This window comes from Nerophis ophidion, linkage group LG07 (genome assembly GCF_033978795.1).
Source record: "Nerophis ophidion isolate RoL-2023_Sa linkage group LG07, RoL_Noph_v1.0, whole genome shotgun sequence".
NCBI classification, from domain to species: Eukaryota; Metazoa; Chordata; class Actinopteri; order Syngnathiformes; family Syngnathidae; genus Nerophis; species Nerophis ophidion.
Genome location: NC_084617.1, coordinates 50,582,072 through 50,605,500, shown reverse-complemented (window position 1 = coordinate 50,605,500; position 23,429 = coordinate 50,582,072). Strand labels below are relative to the sequence as shown.

At 41.5% G+C, this 23,429-nt stretch overlaps 2 protein-coding genes across 2 annotated transcripts in view; one reads left to right on the top strand and one right to left on the bottom strand.

Annotated features, from left to right (window-relative positions):
• Nucleotides 1–22,586, top strand: part of ankdd1b (ankyrin repeat and death domain containing 1B) — a 27,433-nt gene extending 4,847 nt beyond the window's left edge. The window contains 16 exon segments of the mRNA XM_061906341.1: nt 4,928–4,975; nt 4,978–5,027; nt 5,092–5,128; nt 5,131–5,189; nt 5,250–5,348; nt 5,665–5,770; nt 10,632–10,735; nt 10,821–10,919; nt 13,774–13,872; nt 13,953–14,051; nt 14,124–14,222; nt 14,299–14,397; nt 18,175–18,270; nt 18,446–18,647; nt 21,268–21,399; nt 21,481–22,586. Coding sequence (XP_061762325.1) covers nt 4,928–4,975; nt 4,978–5,027; nt 5,092–5,128; nt 5,131–5,189; nt 5,250–5,348; nt 5,665–5,770; nt 10,632–10,735; nt 10,821–10,919; nt 13,774–13,872; nt 13,953–14,051; nt 14,124–14,222; nt 14,299–14,397; nt 18,175–18,270; nt 18,446–18,647; nt 21,268–21,399; nt 21,481–21,536 — 1,484 coding nt within the window. The 3' untranslated portion in view covers nt 21,537–22,586.
• Nucleotides 21,589–23,429, bottom strand: part of poc5 (POC5 centriolar protein homolog (Chlamydomonas)) — a 25,568-nt gene continuing 23,727 nt past the window's right edge. Inside the window, exons 14-16 of the mRNA XM_061906340.1 lie at nt 22,583–22,669; nt 22,334–22,504; nt 21,589–22,272 (exon numbers count right to left, since the gene is read on the bottom strand). Coding sequence (XP_061762324.1) covers nt 22,144–22,272; nt 22,334–22,504; nt 22,583–22,669 — 387 coding nt within the window. The 3' untranslated portion in view covers nt 21,589–22,143. The remainder of the gene's footprint in view (nt 22,273–22,333; nt 22,505–22,582; nt 22,670–23,429) is intronic.

The window sequence follows — 23,429 nt, the reverse complement described above, 5'->3', positions numbered from 1 at the left end:
AAGTGAGAGTACACCCAGATCCTTTCATTCTAAGGCAGCCTAAAATTATAAAGTATAAGTACCAATGATTGTCACACATACACACTAGGTGGGGCAAGATTATCCTCTGCCTTTGACCCATCACCCTCACCCACTTGGAGGTGAGGAGCAGTGAGCAGCAGCGGTGGCAGCGCCTAGGAATCAGAGGTACTCAAGTATCTTGGGGAAAACATCAGTAGAAGAGGATGTAAATTTGGACACAAGCGGGTGTCCCTGATTTACTTAAAAATGGATATGGTCATAATTAGGACCCTCCCTTTTTAGAAGCAGTACATCCAGATCCTTTCATTTTAAATCGGTCTAAAATTATAAGCGGTCCTCAAGTATCTTGGGGAAAACATCAGTAGAAGAGGATGTAAATTTGAACACAAACAGCTGGTCCGTGATTTACTTAAAAATTGACATGATTATAATTAGGACCCTCCATTTTTAGAGGAAGTACATCCAGATCCTTTCATTTTAAGGCGGTTAAAAATTATTAGTGGTTGGGCTTTGGCGATATGGCAAAAAAAAAAAAATCACAACAAATTTTTCCATATCATCCAATCTTGATTAATATCACTTTTTTTTTCTAATTAAACGGCAGATTGTCCGTGCAGGATTATAGCGAGTACCGTTGCATACATAATGTTTGCTACTGCATGAATTGAATACTATAAAATAATGTGTACCAAGACATGAAAAACGTTTAATGATTATTTCAGGAACAAAATGTTTTTTCTCCACCAACTCAACAATGATTAAAAAAAAAAGTGTCTGTACGCAGAGTTTTTTAGTACATGTTATATCGATTGTGTTGAATATTTGCAGACACATAAACTACAAGTCAGATTAAAAATATTTTGAAATAAAAATACCTTTTCCTGAATAATTTAGTAGACGTGTCTATTCTCCCAGTCGGGACCAATGCAGTAATTCAGTCATAAAGAAAGGGCGGGATTATTGGAGAGCTGCAGTGAAAATCAAGTCTTACTCTTCTGGGATGCACTTCCAGCTGTGTGAGGGGAAGAGGCCCAACGCTGATTGAACAGTAATTACCTCGGGACACACCTGACTTTGGCGACGGTGGAACGGGATGGTCGCACGCACACACACACCCTTCACAGACGCATACAGGATCACAATCAATAAAGGTGGATTGTTGCGTGCAGGATTATACCAAGCGTTGTTACATCCCGACAACTTCTAACACACATTTCTGCCATGTTTGGTCGAGGTAAAAATTTTAACAGCTGATCAAAAATCACGATCATCGATCATGATCCTATAATCACCCAGCCTTATTAATGAGAGGTGACTAGCATTGAAGTACAAACAACAATAATAATAGTGAATAAGTGAATCAAGCTGTCGAAAAGTCGGAGCAATCTCTAGAATGGTCGCCAGTCCCTCATGGTTTTGTCCACATAGGTTGGATCAAAACTGAAAGTTAACTTGACTGTTCACAAATTCTCCTCCACTCTCCGTCCAGGCTGGTACTTCATGACATCATTAAACTAGAGAGAAAAATATATGAATATTATGTATATGTATGTGCATGTATGTATATATATATATATACATATATATATATATATATATATATATATATATATATATACTTATATATATATACATATATCAATCAATCAATCAATGTTTATTTATATAGCCCTAAATCACAAATGTCTCAAATGACTGTACAAACCATTACGACTACGACATCCTCGGAAGAACCCACAATAGGGCAAGGAAAACTCACACCCAGTGGGCAGGGAGAATTCACATCCAGTGGGACGCCAGTGACAATGCTGACTATGAGAAACCTTGGTCCCCCAGGGGACCGAAAGCAATGGATGTCGAGTGGCTCTAACATGATACTGTGAAAATTCAATCCATAGTGGCTCCAACACAGCCGCGAGAGTTCAGTTCAAAGCGGATCCAAGACAGCAACGAGAGTCCCGTCCAGAGGAAACCATCCCAAGCGGAGGCGGATCAGCAGCGTAGAGATGTCCCCAACCGATACACAGGCGAGCGGTCCAGCCTGGGTCCCGACGAGTGGTCCATCCTGGGTCTCGACTCTGGACAGCCAGTACTTCATCCGTGGTCATCGGACCGGACCCCCTCCGGAAGGAAGGGTGGGGGGGGGGACATAGGAGAAAAAAGAAAAGAAGCGGCAGATCAACTGGTCTAAAAAGGAGGTCAATTTAAAGGCTAGAGTATACAAATGAGTTTTAAGGTGAGACTTAAATGCTTTTACTGAGGTAGCATCTCGAACTGTTACCGGGAGGGCATTCCAGAGTACTGGAGCCCGAACGGAAAATGCTTTATAGCCCGCAGACTTTTTTTGGGCTTTAGGAATCACTAATAAGCCGGAGTCTTTTGAACGCAGATTTCTTGCCGGGACATATGGTACAATACAATCGGCAAAATAGGATGGAGCTAGACCGTGTAGTATTTTATACGTAAATAGTAAAACCTTAAAGTCACATCTTAAGTGCACAGGGAGCCAGTGCAGGTGAGCCAGTACAGGCGTAATGTGATCAAACTTTTTTGTTCTTGTCAAAAGTCTAGCAACCGCATTTTCTACCAACTGCAAGGTGGTCTTGCTGCTGGGCCTTAGGTCTGTCGCACTTCCAATGGTGCCTGTGGTGGACTGTGCATGGCAGGGACGTCCTCTTCCCTGAGGCAGGCCTAAACCTGACCGCATACCAGAAAAGGTTTTGCTGCAGGGTCTTCAGCTGGGGACCACCTCTCATTGATGTTTCGCCCCTTAGCCCAGAACATCTCCAGGTGGCGGGGCAGTGAACACAGCAAAACCTATTTGGATGTTGCTCCCCAAGCCTTGTCACATCGTTTCAGCCAGAGCCAGTAGCTAGTTTTCTCTGCTGCTTCCGAAAGCTCCTTGGTGGATCTGCTCAGGGTGGCTCCACGTAGTCCCAAGTCCTTGAGCAGGCGTAGTGTTGTTCTGCCCACAAAGCCTCTGGCTCCCACCTCCACCGGATACAGCCTCACACTCCATCCACTTTCTCTACACTCCGCGACCAGGTCTGCGTACTTTGCCTTCTTTCTCTCGTAGGCAGCTTCCAGTCCCACCTCCCATGGCACTGTTAGCTCGATCCGTACTACTGATTTCACAGCTGCAGACCACAGCACCACATCTGGTCTTAAAGTGGTGCTGCATATCTCCTGTGGGAACTGGAGCTGCCTACCCAGGTCCACTTCCATCTTCCACGCCGCCCCGGGTGTTAATAACTTGGCGGGTGGTCTCTTGCTGTATTGTGTCACAGGTTCCCCCTGCCTTTGGCAGTGGATCCTGCATTGGCGTTCTGCTGAACTCTGGTTGTTTGCCTCCTGCCGAATTTTCTCCAGCACCTCTGCCAGCTTGCTGAGCACTTGGTTGTTCCTGTGTCAGCGCCATTTTGCAGCCTAACAGAACATGCTGGAGTGAGGCATTGATGGTCCCGCAGAAGTCGCAGGATTGCTCTGTGCCAAGCCATTGGTGGAGGTTTTTTGGGCTCGGGAGGTTGTCGTATGTTGCCCTGATGAGGAAACTGAGCCGAGCCTGTGGTAGTTTCCAGAAATCTGCCCAGCTGATTGCTTGGCTCGAGACACCCTCCCAAGTTGTCCACCTCCCCTGCTGCTCCTGTGCCACAGACCTTACTCTGAGCTCCTCCTGCTCAATCCTGATGACCTCAGCAAAAACAAAGTCCTTCTTCTCCTTCCTGCCTGCCTTGGACCATAGGATTGGTGGATCGCTCTATCCAAGGACTGCCCAACCTGTCTGGACCATGCCCACGACTTCTTGGTGTTGTGTATATATATATATATATATATATATATATATATATATATATATATATATATATATATGTATATATATATATATATATATATTTATATATATGTATTTATATATATGTATATGTGTGTGTGTGTGTGTGTGTATATATATACTTTGAATATGTGTATTATTTGTATATATATATATATATATACATATATACACATATAAATAATAATAAATAAATGAATAAATGGGTTGTACTTGTATTGCGCTTTTCTACCGTCAAGGTACTCAAAGCGCTTTGACACTACTTCCACATTTACACATTCACACACAAATTCACACACTGATGGGGGGAGCAGCCATGCAAGGTGCTAACCAGCACCCATCAGGAGCAAGGGTGAAGTGTTTTGCTCAGGACACAACAGACATGACGAGGTTGGTACTAGGTGGGTATATTACCGAATATGATTCATTACAACCTAAATCAAATGAGTCATCCCTGTTAAAAAAAAAAGTGTGCGTGAGTGGGGAGTCACCGGTACTTTTTAGAGGCGGAATATTGTTCATTAGTATCGCGGTACTATACTAGTACCATTATAGCGTACAACCCTAGATGACATATATGTTGAGTAAAAAGGATCCCAGAGACACAATCTTACTTGACAAAGTTTTACTGAAGCTTCAGGAGACCAGACCTTACAATACGACAATAGGCATCAACCAAAAACAGCTCTAAAGTCTAAACAAAAAGAGTCGGCTTATGTAAAGCTAAAACCGTCCCTCTCGCACAGAAAGGATGACAGCTGCTTCTTCAAAACAGATTAGGAACTGGCCAAAACAGCTCCGTACACCCAAAAACAAAGCAAGGAGGTCACGAGAAGATGCACAACATGGGACAATACTAGCTGCTGTGGATTAAAAATAACACTTAAAAAGGGAGTCACAGAGAAGCAGTTTATGTGATTTTGTTTTTACTTCATTTTCAGAATAAACCCTCCAGTAAAGAAGTAAACAAACTCCTCACAAGTCTAGACCCATTTCATTTACATTTGTTGACATCCTTCGCTTCCCCCCCTTTGCCGCTTATGCAAAAATGGCCGCTGTGTTTGTGTCGTGCAGTGCTGCATACAGAGAAGCAGTTCATAGAGGCAGCAAAGACCAACGACGTGGCGCCATGAAGACCCTGGGGAAGGGCTTGAATGCCAACGCCGTGAATGTGGTGGGTCTCATCACACTCTTGACTGCACCTCCGCACAGATCGTGATGTGGTTTGCCCCGTGCAGCACAACAGGACCGCCCTCCACTACGCGGTCGCCGGCAAAACAAGGAGGCGGTGGAGCTGCTGTTGCGGCGCAGGGTTCGAGTGGATCATAGGGACAAGGTGAGAGGCTCTGACTTTGCAAAAAAGACGACGCCTGACTCCTCTTTTTGTGCCTGGCAGTTTGGCGTGGCACCGATTCACTTAGCGGCCTGGTTTGGCAACTTGGATATCCTGAAATTGTTAGTGCGGGCCGGGGCCGAACAAAAGATTGAGAATGAGGTGACTTAGTTTTTTTTAATGCTAAGTATGTTCTGACTAGCTTGAAATGGCTGCATTCGTCGTGGTTTACCTGACACATGAAACGTGACAAAAAAAATTGTTGTGTGGGGAGGCACACTTCCCACTTGAACCACCAGACGGCAGTAAAAAAAACATCTTTAAATGTGTTTTGCGGCATTTCCAACTTTGACCACAGCGTCAGTTGCTATGTAGCGTGGCGCTTACCATTATTTTCAGCAGACTGCATTCCCAAATGATTAGCAACGGGGCCGTATGAATCCCTCCTGCTCTGGACATATAGTTTGTTTTCCAACAGGAAGGACTGAACATCATGCATTGTGCTGCTGTCAACAACCACACCGACATAATGGAGTACATCGTCAACGACCTGCAGATGAAAGAACTGGACAAAGACGACCAGTACACTTTCAACAGAGGGTCCGTCACCCCTAGCGGGTTCACAGAGGTACTGCAGGGGTTGTGAAATTTTTGATTGATTCAACTTAATAAATGGGTAAATAATGTTATTATATTCATGTTAGCATGTCTACTGACAAGTGCACTACAGACTAGGACTCTAATTTCCAGCAGGCTAGCTAAAAGCTGTGCTATACTGTATTTTTGAGTATCTTAGTATTGCACAATGACAAGGTACTTTTAGGACTACTTAAAACACAATTTTATAAAGCATGTATGGGTTCAGGCTCCATCTTTATATCAGTTTGGGTGGGGTCTAGCGCACTAATTCCTAGATAGCAGTTAGCGCTCTAGTGGCCAGCCAGCTAATAGCAATGCTATACTGCATCCTTTGAATATCTTAGTGCTGCCGTTCAATTTAAAACACAATTATCTAAAACATATATAAGCAGTGGGTTGAGGCTCCATCTCTATATCAACTTTGGGGGGGGGGGGGGGGGGGGGGGGGGTCTAGCGCACTAATTCCTAGATAGCAGTTAGCGTTCTAGTGGCCAGCTAGCTAATAGCAATGCTATAGTGTATTCTATGAATATCTTAGTGTTGCACAATAATGAGGTACTTTTAGGACCCGTTTAATCTAAAACACAATTTTATAAAGCATATATAAGCAGTGGGTTCAGGCTCCATCTTTATATCAGTTTGGGGGAGGAGGGGGGTCTAGCGCACTAATTCCGAGATAGCAGTTAGCGCTCTAGTGGCCAACTAGCAAATAGCGGTGCTATACTGTATTCTTTTGAATATCAAGGTACTTTTAGGACACATCTCTCCAACTGGCAGCTAGCGATGCGCGCCCCTTGTTGACCGCTAGCGATTAGCCCTCATGTTGCTAGCTTGAAATTAGCAGTCTTGCTGCCAGCTAGTTAATAGCTGCGCTTTACTGTATTCTTTGAATATCTTAGTATTTCACAACAAAAAGGTACTTTTAGGACACATCTCTCCAACTGGCAGATAGCGATGCACACGTTTGTTGACAGCTAGCGATTAGCGCTCTTGTTGCTAGCTTGAAATTAGCAGTCTCGCTGCTAGCGAGCTAGTAGCCGCACGGTACTGTATTCTTTCGATATCTTAGTGTTGCACAACAACAAGGTATTTTTAGGACCATGTTAATTTAAAACACAATTTTATACATCATATACCGTGGGGCAAAAAAGTATTTAGTCAGCCACCGATTGTGCAAGTTCTCCCACTTAAAATGATGACAGAGGTCTGTAATTTTCATCATATGTACACTTCAACTGTGAGAGACAGAATGTGAAAAAAAAATCCAGGAATTCACATTGTAGGAATTTTAAAGAATTTATTTGTAAATTATGGTGGGAAAAAAAGTATTTGGTCAACCATTCAAAGCTCTCACTGATGGAAGGAGGTTTTGGCTCAAAATCTCACGATACATGGCCCAATTCATTCTTTCCTTAACACGGATCAATCGTCCTGTCCCCTTAGCAGAAAAACAGCCCCAAAGCATAATGTTTCCACCCCCATGCTTCACAGTAGGTATGGTGTTCTTGGGTTGCAACTCAGTATTCTTCTTCCTCCAAACAGGACCAGTTGAGTTTATACCAAAATGGATACATGGATGATACAGCAGAGGATTGGGAGAATGTCATGTAGTCAGATGAAACCAAAATATAACTTTTTGGTATAAACTCAAATCGCCGTGTTTGGAGGAAGAAGAATACTGAGTTGCATCCCAAGAACACCATACCTACTGTGAAGCATGGGGTGGAAACATCATGCTTTGGGGCTGTTTTTCTGCTAAGGGGACAGGACGATTGATCCGTGTTAAGGAAAGAATGAATTGGGCCATGTATCGTGAGATTTTGAGCCAAAACCTCCTTCCATCATTGAGAGCTTTGAATGGTTGACCAAATACTTATTTTCCACCATAATTTACAAATCAATTCTTTAAAATTCTACAATGTGAATTCCTGGATTTTTTCCCCCACATTCTGTCTCTCACAGTTGAATTGTACCTATGATGAAAATTACAGACCTCTGTCATCATTTTAAGTGGAAGAACTTGCACAATCGGTGACTGACTAAATACTTTTTTGTCACACTGTATATGTATATGTGTATATTAGGGTTGTCCCAAATTAAATAATTAAGTACCAGTATCAAAATTTATATCAATATTTTTCCAAATAAAGGGAAATAAGAAAAATTACAATATTGTCTTTATTTTAACAGAAATTCTTACACTACATTAAACACTCACAGTCAAATAACAATTTTACAAGGTTAAATATAAATTAAAAGGCATTGAAATGGCATCGACCCTGAAGGGAACATCTGCCCTGTGCTCCTTGACTACAGTCTGCACCGGACCGGTGGCTGACTAAATACTTTTTTGCCCCACTGTATAAGTAGTGGGTCCAGGCTTCATCTCTATATCAGTTTTGGGGGTCTAGCGCACTAATTCCTAGATAGAAGTTAGCGCTCTAGTGGCCAGCTAGCTAATAGCCGTGCTATACTGTATTCTTTGCATATCTTAGCGTTGCACAACAACAACAAGGTACTTTTAGCACACATCTGTCCAACTGGCAGCTAGCGATGTGCGCGCTTGTTTAGAGCTAGCGATAAGCAATCTTATTACTAGCTTGTAATTAGCGGTCTAGCTGCCAGCTAACTAATAGCCACGCTATACTGTATTATTTGAATACCTTTGTATTGCACAACAACAAAGTACTTTTAGGACCGGGTTAATTTAAAACACAATTGACTTGTTCAGGGTGTACAACGCCTTCAGCCCGAATGCAGCTGAGATAAGCTCCAGCACCCCCGCGACCCTGAAAATGACAAGCGGTAGACAATGGATGGATGCATATATAAATAGTGGATCCACGCTTCATCTGTATATCAGTTTTGGGGGATCGAGCGCACTAATTCCTAGATAGCATTTAGCACGGTAGCTGCCAGCTAGCTAATAATACTGTATCTTTTGAATGGCGTAGTATTGCACAACAAAACAAAGTGTCCTAATGTCACATCACTCAGATATAATGTGATTCTTGATCAACAATACAATGCATAATTACCTGGTATTCAGTATAGATACATAATTACAATAATACATTATTTTATTAAATGTAGTTTGTATACATAAAATACTCTCTGGTCATGTTGGAATATTTCATATTAGGGCAATGGAGTAGCATATTGATATGTAATAAAAAAAGAGTAGTAATAAATACTATGACTACAACTAAAAATGAACATGATAGTGTGTAATACATATGTATGTACATTAAACTGTGTTGTGTGACGTTGTGGCCTTAAATCAGGGGTGTCCATTACGTTGATCGCAAGCTACCGGTCGGTCACGGAGGGTGTGTCAGTCGATTGCCAGCCAGGCATTAAAAAAATAGACCTAAAAATGAGCGATCATCAATCTTCACCAAGACGTCACTTCCGTCATTTGATTGATATTCACGGCACATGAAGGTCTTGTGAGATGACGCTGGCTGCTGTCAGATCATTATTAAGAAAAAATGACCGACAGGAAGGTAGGTAGATAGGTATTTATTGTCATTGCACAAGTACAACAAAACTTTGTTTTCAGCACAAACCCGTTCAGGATTAGACCAACAAACAGTGTACAGGGTTGCAGAGAAGGAATGCCACAAGGCGCCCTGTAAAAGATGGGAAAAAGGTAAACGCTCAGAGAAGATGAGTAACAAAATACAATCTCGATTGGGCTCCGAAGGGGGCCCAGTCTGAAGTGGGAAAAACATCCATAGCAAAGCACATATACATATTACAACATACATTTCAAGACTTGCAACAGAGGAGAGAGAGTGGGGGCTATCGTGGCAGGCTGCAGCTTTTCAGGCAATGCCCAGCCATCCATCACCCCCAAGGGATTCACATCAAGGGCGTTGGCAGGAAGGTGGGGTATGTGTGTGTGGCGTATATTTTTTGTGGATGCATGTGTGTGTGTAAGCCCGCCGCGTGTCTTGGTTCTGCGGCCTTGGTGTTCTTGCCTGTCAGTCCAAAGTCAACAACAGGTGTGTGTCCATAAGAGACAAGAAGGGAGTTTGTTGTGTCTTCGCTGCACTGTCCTTTGGGAGAGTCTCGAAGCCAGGGAAACATTCCGATTTTATCCAAATCACAGGAGTGTCCACAATTCTTCCCGCATCTTCCGATCATTTGTGGCGAGAAACACTTTATTTCAACAGACTCGCACCGTACCTGCCGTCAAAACTCTAAAAAGATTGACTGCACTGTCTTTACAATAAAAGTGCTGCTTTCTCCTGCCTGCGCTAACAAAATAAAAATCTCCGAATGCTGGCGTGCACAAGCTAGCAAGGTACGGAGTTTGCCGCCAATGTGTTTCTTGTAAAGTGTATAAAAACAAGTATGGAAGCTGGACAAATAAGATGCCAAAAACCAACCGCCTTCATGTGGTATTTTGTCCACCATTTGTGGACAAATGTGGACATTGTCATCACTACTGTGTGATTCCAATCAATGCAAGTCATCAGAATCAGGTAATACACCAACTTATATTCTTGTCTTCATGAAAGAAAATAATCGATATGTGTTAAACATGCTTGTATTATCATTAAACACCTTTAACTTGTTAACAAAAATGTCTCTTTCATAAAAAAATAAATATAAGTTATATATATGAATGAGGTAGATCCCCTCAACTTGGTCCATTCAAAAGTAGTTCGCCTGCAGAAAAAGTGTGGGCACCCCTGGTTTAAAGCGTACAAATGCTCAAAGCCCAAAGATGTAAGATTGCTGCATAATTATGCAACATTGGTGCATACAGTTATTATATGTCCATGCTGTCATCCCAGTCAGGAAACTGTACCTTCGCCACTGCGGCAGAGCACGGTTGTGTGCAGATGTTGGAGATGCTAATGGAGTCCGGCTACAACATGGCCACCATGAAGCCAAACAAGGTTTGCTTTGTCATTATTATTATGAAACATAAATGAAAGCCGAAAGTCAAACTTTCTTTGATGCGATCTGCTGTCCTCCCTCCAGAGAGGAGACACGCCCCTGCACTTAGCTGCAAGAAACGGCCACTTGGACGCCGTCCAACTGCTTCTGCTAAGCTTTGATACTCGGGATGAAGTTAATATGGTGGACTATCAGCTTTTTTCTATTACAGTAGATGTATAACTCATTAGAGGAAGGTGGAGTCTTTTAATTTAGCAACTAACAAATCCACATAATGGAAACAAACTCAATATTAAAAACACCACTTTTCTGCCTCTGACCCGATAAGTAAACATAAGTCATAAAAATAACAACATAACTAACATGGTTATTTAACTGTGCATCCCTCCTTTTTAGGCATGTGTTTATAATCACACTTTTCCAAAATTATATTTTTTAAACACCAACATGAATACACATAAAACTATGTATAACATGTGTGTATATATACAAAGACCCAAAACCAGTGAAGTTGGCACGTTGTCTAAATGGTAAATAAAAACAGAATACAATGATTTGCAAATCCTTTTCAACCTATATTCAATTGAATAGACTGCAAAGACAAGATGCTTAACGTTGGACCTGGAAAAAGTTATTTTTTGCAAATATTAGCTCATTTGGAATTTGACGCCTGCAACATGTTTCAACAATGCTGGCACAAGTGGCAAAAAAGACTGAGAAAGTTGAGGAATGTTCATCAAGCACTTATTTGGAACGTCCACACACACAAAAAACAAAACAAAACAAGGAAGTCACAATCTGCGTTCAATGAATGTTCTTCAATTTGTCATCCCCTAAGTAAGAACTGAACTGGGCAAGAAAGCATTTAGGTTTTCAGCACCGAAGGCTTGGAATAACCTGCAATCGAATATTCAACTTCAAACCCTTGTTACATTGAATGAGTTTAAAGCTTCTGTGAAAGGATTGCAGTCTACCTTGTCTGTAATGCACATGTGTCATATGAGCAAGTTTTAATGTTATAAATGTGACGTTTTTGTGTTGTTTACTGTTTTTTATTGTAACCTTGCTGCTGCCCTCTTGGCCAGGTCTCCCTTGGAAAAGAAATATTTGATCTCAATGGAATTTTACCTGGTTAAATAAAGGCTAAATAAATAAACAACAGGTGTGTAAGCTAATTGGGAACAAGTGGGTGCCATGATTGGGTGTAAAAGCAGCTTCCATGAAGTGCTCAGTCCTTCACAAACAAATATGGGGTGAGGGTCACCACTTTGTGAACAAATGTGTGAGCAAATTGTCCAACAATTTAAGAACATTTCTCAACCAACTATTGCAAGGAATTTAGGGATTTCACCATCTCATCAAAATTTTCAGAGAATCTGGAGAAATCACTGCGCGTAAGAGATGATTTTACGGACCTTCGATCCCTCAGACAGTACTGCATCAAAAAGCGACATCAGTGAGTAAAGGATATCACCACATGGGCTCAGGAACACTTCAGAAAACCACTGTCACCAAATATATTTTGTTGCTACATAAGTAAGTGCAAGTGAAAACTCTATGATGCAAAGCGAAAGCCATTTATCAACAACACCCAAAAACGCTGCCCGAACTTATCTAAGATGGACTTGTGCAAAATGTAAAAGTGTTCTATGCTCCGACGAGTCCACATTTCGAATTGTTTTTGGAAACTGTGGACGTCGTGTCCTCCAGAACAAAGAGGAAAATAACCATTTGGACTGTAACAGGCGCAAAGTACAGAAACCAGCATCCGTGACGGTATGGGGGTGCATTAGTGCCCAAGGCATGGGTAACTTACACGTCTGTGAAGGCACCTTTAATGCTGAAAGGTACATACAGGTTTTGGAGCAACATATGTAGCCATCCAAGCAACGGCCCTGCTTATTTCAGCAAGACAATGCCTTGCCACATGTTACAACAGCGTGGCTTCGTAGTAAAAGAGTGCGGGTACTAGACTTGCCTGCGTGTAGTCCAGACCTGTCTTGAAAATGTTTGGCGCATTATGCAGCCTAAAGTACGACAACGGATGAACAACTTAAAATGTACATCAAGCAAGAATGGGAAAGAATTCCACCTGAAAAACTTCAAAAATTGGTCTCCTCAGTACCCAAACATTTACTGAGTGTTGTTAAAAGGCCATGTAACACAGTGGTAAAAATTTCCCTGTGACAATATTTTTGCAGTGCGTTGCTGCCATTAAATTGTAAGTTAATGATTATTTGCAAAAAAAAAAAGGTTCTCAGTTTGAACTTTGAATATATTGTCTTTGCAGCAGTCTATTCATCTGAATATAGGTTGAAATGGATTTGCAAATTATTGTATTCTGTTTTTATTTACCATTTACACAACGTGCCAACTTCACTGGTTTTGGGTTTCGTGTGTGTGTGTGTATATATATATAAATATATATATGTAGATATATCTATATCTATATATATGTTTATATATACATACACGCATATATAATATATACATGTGTGAATATACACACATATGTATGTACATTATGTATGTAAATATACATGTGTACGAATAAATTATTGTATATATAATTTGATACATATTTGTAAACAATCTTTTAGCTATAGAAACTTTATATATATATATATTACACATTCTTCAAAAATAATGCTTGTGCGCTATCAAGACCTAGTTTAAATGCTAACATAAATGTGTGTATTCATATTAGCATTTAAGACAGCTATTGATTACTGCACAATCATTCTTTTCCAATACATATAGATATATGTACGTATATAATATATATATATATATAACATGTATATATATATACATATATATAAATAAAATGTATATGTATGTATGTTTATATGTATGTTGTTTATTAATAATATATGCTATTAGTGTTTTTGAATTAATCTACTGGGATAAATGAACTTTTCAAAGATACTCTAATGTACTGAGATGCACCTGTAATTTACTGTTACAGTAACAATGCTTTATTCTTGATACTGTTGATGCTCATCTTGTCACTTTGACCGATGCGTGGGTGTGGCAGGACGGTGAGACGTCCCTGTACCTGGCTGCAGACAGCGGTCAGGAACAGTGCGTCTTGGCATTGCTGCAGGCCGGCTGTGACCCCAACATCCAAACAACAGTATGAACACTCCAAAAACATTCTTTTTAATGGCACTTTGAGCTACTTGTGTGTATTATGAAGATGTGCTTGACTTGCAGAGAAAAACCAGTGCTCTTCATCCAGTGTCAGAAAGAGGAGACACGGCTCTGGTCCAACTTCTCTTAGAATATAAAGCCTACACAGACTTTCAGAATGAGGTAAACAAAAATGTCATTTTACATCTCATTGACTAATAGTTCAAGTCAGGGCTGTTATTTGCACGCATACAGGAGATGGAGGTTCCTCTCCACCTGGCAGTGAAGAACAGCCACTTGGCGGTCATTCATTTCCTCCTGGAGGCAGGTTGCAACATTAACTCCAGCAATAAGGTACCATCGCTTATAAGATATGATATCCAGCCAAAGTGTATTCATGTAGTGAGCACACAAACATGCCTGGTGTTAGAGGTCTCAGACCGCCATGCACCTGGCTGCGGAGTTGGCCAGAATAGACGTGGTGGAAATGCTGCTTAAAGCTGAAGTGGATCTGACACTCCAGGACCGGGTAAGAGGTCAAAGCAACATGAATAAGGCAGATGTAATATGCATTTTCATTATCTCTGCAGTCTTTCCCCACAGGACTAAAATATATTTAAAGGGCAATTGCATAAGGATAGTCAAAGCTGTAAGATTGCATAATTGGCCATAATACAAGTGACTTGGAAAGCAAAACAATTGTTTGGATCTACAAAGTGTCATTGTCGCTTCTTTTTGTAGGTTTTTTTATGTCACAAGAACCAAATTCAATTCCTTTATAGGCACCTTTGAATTTTACATATATAATGTATATAAAATATATATAGCGTATATTACCAAGTAAACGCCCTTGGGCAAATAATCGCCCATGTCCTAATAGCCGCCCGGGGTCTGAGCCCATTTTGTGAATCAAACACCTCTTCCTACTAATAGCACATGTAAAGCGGTACACCACAACTGATGGACGGGAATACTTTAAGGGGGAAGAAGAACAGAAAGTTTGACTTGAAGTTAAAGCTAGCGGTTGTGAAGTATGCGGAGCAGAATTCTGGTTTGGCCGCGGCCAGGCAGTTTAACGTTGACCCAAAACGTGTACGCAAATGGAAACAAAAAAAGGGAGGACTACTATCTCAGTCGGCAATCGATGGAAAACGTGCTCGCTTATCTGGCGGAGGTAGGAAGAAAGTGAGCGACCAGCTTGATGCTAATTTGTGTCAGTGGATACATCACGTTGAACTGAACCACCGTGTGTTCCGCAAAATGATCCGCATTAAGGCCAAGGAATTGTATGCCACCGCGAGTGACATGAGAGACACCGGGGTGGTGTTTGGTGCAACGAGTGGCTGGCTTAATAGATTCCTGCGTTGGAACAACTTTACCCTCAGGAGGAGAACAACTGTTGCACAGAAGGACGCCCCCGTCGACAAGATTGTCAACTTCCTCGTTTGCTCTACTAAATAGATAGAGGCCAAGAAAATCCTGCCCAAGAATATCATCGCCATGGATGAAACAGCTGTCTGGTTTGACATGGTTGGTTTTAGTACGGTCAATGAGAGGGGCGCCCGCTCCATCTGCCTCAAAACCACCGGCCACGAGAAGGCACGCATCACGGTGGCTCTTGCAGCCAAAACAGACGGGACAAAGATGAAGACTTACATTGTGTTTAAAGGTGCTGTCCGTGATGTAAAGGCTTTGCAGAACATCCCCGGGGTGATCATAGCTTCCTCCAAGAATGGCTGGTTTAATGATGACCTGACAAAGGATTGGCTCCAGAGGTCAGTGGGGAAATTTCACTGCATGGTACTTGTACCGATGCCACAAAGGCAGAGCTCAAAGGGGGCTACAACCTTACAATGGCTGTTATATCTGGAGGTTGCACAAAGTACCTGCAGGCCCCTGATGTTGTGTGGAATGGCCTTTTTAAAGCGCAGCTCCGTGACTACTATGATAACTGGATGGCTGGTGATAAAGACAAGACCTACACCAAGTCAGGGAACCTGAGAGCCCCTTCCCGCCGCCTACTGGTCGACTGGGTCCTGGGAGCCTGGGATGCTCTGGATCGGGACACTCTGATCAATTCATTCAAGGTAGGCTGGGTGGCTGTGTGTGTGTGTTGCAAACAGTAGCCATAGCTGATTGTTGCTTTCTGGTATCTTACAAGGTGTGTGGGCTGACGGTGGCAGCTGATGGGAGTGAGGACCAGCTCATTTGGCTGTCCCTCCTTGAGCCAGTAAATTAGATTAGATTAGATAATAAATAAAGTACTATCTAATCTAATCTAATTTACTGGCTCAAGGAGGGACAGCCATGTCAGGCAGGCAGAGAGATGCTGTTGAGGGCTAGACAGCAGGGTGCTGCTGTTGTTCAGGAAGAGGAGAGTGATGAGGAACAGCAGTTCCTCAATGAACTTGTGATTGAAGAGGAGGATGATGATGTGGGGGGTGAGGGAGAGGAGGAGGAAGAAGGGGATGAGGATGATGATGATGATGAGGGCACTGTTCCCCTAGCATTCAAAAACAGTGGTTATTCATTCTCTCCTTAGCAGACTTAACCTCAACCTTATGGTAAACAAATTGTTCCAGAGCAGCTTAATGAACACTTAGCGTCTAACAATTTATGTGAAACCTTTCAATCCGGTTTCAGGGCAAATAGCTCTACGGAGACAGCCCTCGCAAAAATGACTAATGATCTATTGCTAACAATGGATTCTGATGCGTCATCTATAATGCTGCTCCTCGATCTTAGCGCTGCATTCGATACCGTCAATCATAATATTTTATTAGAGCGTATCAAAACACGAATTGGTATGTCAGACTTAGCCCTGTCTTGGTTTAACTCTTAACTTACTGACAGGATGCAGTGCATCTCCCCTAACAATGTGACCTCGAACTATGTTAAGGTAACGTGTGGAGTTCCCCAGGGTTCGGTCCTTGGCCCTGCACTCTTCAGCATCTACATGCTGCCGCTAGGTGACATCATACGCAAATACGGTGTTAGCTTTCACTGTTATGCTGATGACACCCAACTCTACATGCCCTTAAAGGCGACCAACACGCCGGATTGTAGTCAGCTGGAGGCGTGTCTTAATGAAATTAAACAATGGATGTCCGCCAACTTTTTGCAACTCAACGCCAAAAAAACAGAAATGCTGATTATCGGTCCTGCTACACACCGACCTCTATTTAATAATACAACTTTAACATTTCACAACCAAAAAATTAAACAAGGCGACTCGGTAAAAAATCTGGGTATTATCTTCGACCCAACTCTCTCGTTTGAGTCACACATTAAAAGCGTTATTAACACGGCCTTCTTTCATCTCCGTAATATCGCTAATATTTGCTCCATTTTGTCCACTAACGACGCTGAGATCATTATCCATGCGTTTGTTACGTCTCGTCTCGATTACTGTAACATTATTTTCGGGTCTCCCCATGTCTAGCATTAAACGATTACAGTTGGTACAAAATGTGGCTGCTAGACTTTTGACAAGAACAAGAAAGTTCGATCATATTACGCTTATACTGGCTCACCTGCACTGGCTTCCTGTGCACTTAAGATGTGACTTTAAGGTTTTACTACTTACGTATAAAATACTACACGGTCTAGCTCCAGCCTATCTTGCCGAATGTATTGTACCTTATGTCCCGGCAAGAAATCTGCGTTCAAAGGACTCCGGCTTATTAGTGATTCCCAGAGCCCAAAAAAAGTTTGTGGGCTATAGAGTGTTTTCCATTCGGGCTCCAGTACTCTGGAATGCCCTCCAGGTAACAGTTGGAGATGCCACCTCAGTAGAAGCATTTAAGTCTCATCTTAAAACTCATTTGTATACTCTAGCCTTTAAATAGACCCCCTTTTTAGATCAGTTGATCTGCTGTTTCTTTTTTTTTCTCCTATGTCCCCCTCTACCTTGTGGAGGGGGTCCGGTCGGGTGGCCGTGGTTGAAGTACTGGCTGTCCAGAGTCAGGACCCAGGATGGACCGCTCGTCCAGAGTCGGGATCCAGGATGGACCGCTCGCCTGCGTTTCGGTTGGGGACATTTCTGCGCTGCTGATCAGCCTCCACTTTGGACTGGACTCTCGCTACTATATTTGATCCACTTTGGACTGGACTCTCACGGTTATGTTAGATCCACTATGGATTGGACTCTCACAATATCATGTTAGATCCGCTCGACATCCATTGCACTCGGTCCCCTGGGGGGACATATAGAAATATATTTGATATATTATGAATATATATATATATATATTTTTTTTTTCCCCCCCATTTGCAATGGTAACATTTGGCGCATATATTGGAGTAGCAGGGCAAGACGGCTCTGGATGTGGCAGCCCGAGCAGGCGAGGTGATCATGGTGGACATGATTGTCAAGGCAGAACGATATCATGCATGGAAGACGGTGAGAAACGGACTTTTGTGTTTGCCAATCAATCACATTCATTGTCATTTATTTTTCCGTAATCACATTTCAGTTGTGGAATAATTATTGATTTTAAATATGCCGGTGTTACATTGCAATAAGTTATGTGTGAGGCATTCATCATTCCCCTGACAGCCTTTCATGTTCCCTACAGGCTAACCCAGAGTTTAATGACAGTTTTCTCAGCGAGTATCCGCTAACGTTCAAACTGGACCACCGCGATGAGACCAAGAAGTTCCGCTCTATGGCCTGGCGCCTGACCTACCAGCTCCTGAAGCCGGCAGACTGGAAGAGCCTGGCTGAACACTGGGGATTCACCCAGGACCAAGTGTCCGCCATTGGGAGACAGTGGACAGGTAACCACAGCGCACATCAATTTAATCAAACATGACTTTCAAAAAGTACTTCCTGCTTTAGAGTTTATTTTCCGACTGTGAAAAACATGTAAAAACCACTGCCTTAAACAAAGTACCACCTCAGAAAACACTTAGCTCTCCCAAGTTACACCATAATGACCACCATTAAAATACAGTAGCGCAGTAGGCCCAGGTATTTATTAAAAACAAGGCAGAAGTTTTATTTAACAATTATCTTTAATATTTTTTGCCACCGTAACATTACACAGTTTTAATATAAATAAAACACTGAACTTTATCAAGTGATTCTTCGGCGTACCACTAGATGGGGCCCGCAAAACACAGTTTGAGAATCCCTGGTTTATGGTAAACCAAAAGGGAAAGAATGCACTTTAAGATGGTAGCAGATGATTGTTGATCAAACCCCTTGTCATCTTCTTGACATTCAGGCAAAAGCAACAAAATTTTACATCCACACAACATCTCTATCGTAACTTTAGTCATGATGCTGAAAAATATGAATAATATTGATCCGAATGACACAAGCGCGCCGAACCTTGTCAAGTCAACCGAACGGTTCAGATTTTTTCAAAAAACAGATTTTGACCATTTTCATGAAGGAGAACAAAACGTGCATGACGTTTTGCAAAAACCTCATATCTCGCTTAATCTCAGTTCAACAATTAACTTTTGTTTTAGCTTAGCCTCAGAAAGACAAAGAACCTCACGTTGGAGATGTAGCGCTCTTCTGGCAAAAGTAATAATCCTTTGGCAGATTCACGTACAAATATTTGTAATGACTTTTACTTCCACTAGTCAAGTTTGGGGTCTTCTCGGCCAATCTCCACCACATCTATCAGATTGTTAGATAGCCTTTTTTGAAGTGGTAACAGTCACAACTTTTTTCTTTTCATAAGTTTCTTTGAAATAACTTTGGAAGAACAGCCTGTTTAGTGCACGGGTGTCTTAACTTTTTACAGCGAGGGCCGCATTCAGAAAAACTGAAAGATACAGAGGTACATTTTGTACATAAAAGATCAAAGGCAAACCTATGCACATCACCAATATATGCTAAGTTAGCTTAGTGTTATAGCTGACATTTAGTGTAATATCGAATAACTAGGGCTGTCAAAAATAATGAGTTAACTCATGGATTAATCACAATCTTTTATATTAATCATGTATTTAGGCAGATTGACGCAATTTATTTTGCTCCTTCACCTTCTATCTAATGGTATTATAACAATAAAATTGTATTTGTGTACAAATATAAGATTTTTAAAGTTAAATGAAATTATGTAAACAACCAATTCTACTCATAATACTTGATTATTCATGATTGATAAATTGTCCCTAGTCTGTTATTGTTTGTCTTTCTGGGTTTGCCCAGCGATGAGGTGGAACTTGTCCAGGAACCACGTCCCCGGAAAAGGGACAAGCGGTAGAAAAAGGAATTATAGACTTTATCAAAGGCCAATAAAAAGCGAGCTTTGGACATCCTTAGTATAGAGGCTACATTTACAGGCATGTGACTTGTTAGGTAGTCATGTCTTTTTGCATTTAAAATGTATCAATTATTTTTATATTTGTTAAAATTTAGCTGTCCAGTCCAAATATATTATTTCCTGTTTCCATTAATTCTTATGGGAAAATATGCTGAAAACAGTACAAGTTATGTATATGATATGGGTACAGTCCTCTCCCCCTTCCTCTTCATCATTTACACAACTGATTTCCACTATCAGTCAGAGTCCTGCCACCTTCAGAAGTTTTCTGATGACTCTGCTATAGTGGGGTGTATTGAGGATGGTGATGATGAGGAATACAGGGCACTGGTGGAGTACTTTCACATGGTGTGGAAAGAACCACTTCCAGCTCAATGTGACGAAGACCAAGGAGCTGGTTGTGGACCTGGGAAGGAGGAGGAGTACTCCGGCGACTCCTGTTTCCATCAGGGGTTTCGATGTGGACATGGTTGAGGATTTTAAATACATCGGAGTACACATGGACAACAAGCTGAATGGGTCAAAACACGCTGAGGCACTCTACAAGAAGGGACAGAGCCGCCTCTACTTCCTCAGGAGGCTAGGATCCTTCAACGTCTGTACAAAGATGTTGAAGATGTTCTACGAGTCGGTGGTGGCGGGCGCCTTCTTGTACGCCGTGGCTTGCTGGGGCAGCGGGTTGAAAGCGAGGGACACATACAGACTGGACAAGTTGGTAGAGAAGGCCAGTAACGTGCTGGGAGTGGAGCTGGACTCTCTGGCGGTGGTGTCAGAGAGGAGAAGTCTAGCAAAACTCCTAGCCATTATAAACAACACCTCCCACCCACTACACTCGGACCTTGCGGAGAGAATGAGCACGTTCAGTGGAGGGCTCAGACTCCCAAAATGTAACACGGAACGACACAGGAGGTCCTTCATACAGACAGCCATCAGACTGTATAATGCATATGTTCCTTCTTGACTGCACTTAAATGTAGAATATATTTATATTATTCATATATTATATATATAATTTATGTTATATATTATTTATTATTATTATTGTTTATTGTGAGCGAACTGTGGTGCTGAATTTCCCCCATCGATTAATAAAGTACTTTCTATTCTATTGACAGGTCAACACAGTTACAAAGAACATGGCAACAGGATGCTTCTGATTTGGCTCCATGGAGAGGAGTTGGCCCGGAAAAATCCTAGTGTAGAACTCTATCAGGCTCTTGTCACCACTGGCAATAGCAAAGCTGCAGGTTGATCATTTTTCCATATATTCTTAAACGCGCCTAAATGTTTCATTGAGCATTTGTTTTATCTTTATTTTTGTACTGCAGATCGGATGCAGATGGAATCAGAGAGTGTCAGCCGCAGAAACTGCAGAGTTTCATGATTGATCACGTTAGTTTACATCAATTGTCAGACACGCTTGTACAGTATAGAAAGACGCTCTAAAATAATTTATTACAAAAAAACAAGAGACAGGTACAAACAGGATGGCTTTGGTCTCACTAACAAACACTGTATGCTTCCTCATTTTACATGCACTTTTTAAAAAATATAATAAAAGTGAACATTTTACTTATGAAGTTAATTGTCTTTTTACAGCAGGTACAGTGCTACCTCGGCTTATGAGTTTAATCGGTTCTGTGACTTAGCTTATAAATATTCGAACTACAAATCAATATTCCCCATTGCAATTAATTTAAATCATCTTCTGGTCGGACATTAAAGGGTTCATTGCAACATTACTAGTGGTGCAGAGTCTAGTAAGCCAAGGTACTACACTACATGAATTGATCAGTGCAAATGTCACTGAAAAAAATAATGCATTTTTCTACAATAAAAACATCAAAGACCACTTTTAAAAGGTTTTAAGCACCGCCCACAAAAAAAAGGAATTGTTGCATAGTGAGTTAGGGGTTTTCAAAGTGGGACAGACCTCTTCTGCTGGTCTATGTGAGAGGTGTGTGTGTGTGTGTGTGTGTGTGTGTGTGTGATTAGTCAACTACTTTGATGGAGTGTACGTTACAAGTGCCAGGGTGTGCTTTGGAGGACGTCTTGGGGGTACGAGGACCTGGTTGGGAAGAGCGAGGATATCTGGCTGCAGGCGATTGACCACCGATGAACTTGTATGATAGAGATGTATATTAGAATATGGAGATATACTTCACCCTGTATGACTCATACCTGTGTAGTAGGCTGGTGGCGTTCTACCACGATTGAACACATGGATGGCGCCACACCCATGACTCTGAGGTTACTACGTGCGCTCTTATCGGGAACATTTTGGGCTGTAATGCGAGCGGTTATGGTTTTTGCTGCCTTCTGTTGGCTGGAGGTGACCACACGCCCACTGGCCTGTGACGACAAGAACACCTTTGAAGATGTACTGAAACAACAGGATTATTTTCAAAGAGCAAAATACTGCGGCTCGACCTGTTTGTGGGACATGCTGCTGCCCCCTTGTGGGAATAAGCTGTGTGAAGCTGAAGGGAGAAATTCACGGGTGCGCCACATGCCCATCTGGGGAAAAAGAAATGTTTGTGTGCTAGTTTTAGCAAAGGCTCAATCATGAATCCGTACCATTGGCAGATATTTGCCTTTAACTGATTGGTTCATCTTATAAAGGATGCACACTAAGGAAGACTTCATTACATTTCTGTATTTTTGTTGCACACATGCAGGAAGAGTTGCGTGAATTCCAGGAGAGTGCATGTCTTGCCAGAACACCGCGTCATTTATCCATAGCTGCTTCTAAGGCAGTGGTCCCCAACCACTGCCTTAGAAGTGGTTGGGGATTCTTCTGCGGCTACCGGGCCGCGAAATAATTTTTTAATAAAAAAAAAAATACATATATATTTTTTTTATTAAATCAACATAAAAAACACAAGATACACTTACAATTAGTGCACCAACCCAAAAAACCTCCCTTTTTCATGACAAAGAAAAAAAAAAAAAAAGGAATTGGATGGATGGATAGATGGGTTGTTATTGTTTTCAAACTTAGGGATGCTTTGAGGGCAAAACTCAAATGATTTAATTTAGTTGAGTTATTAAGCACTAGACACTTTATTTTGTTAAAAATATATATGCAGCATTAAATATCACAAATTCAATACATATTTTAATACATATTGTGATTTACAACAAAACTGGCAAATTAAAATTAAAATTAAAATAAGATCATCTTTATAAAAATGTGTTTGCTTTAGTTACCTGCCATAAAACATTTTCGTTGTATGGTATACTGTCGGACTGGGACTCGAAATTGGATTGGATGTGA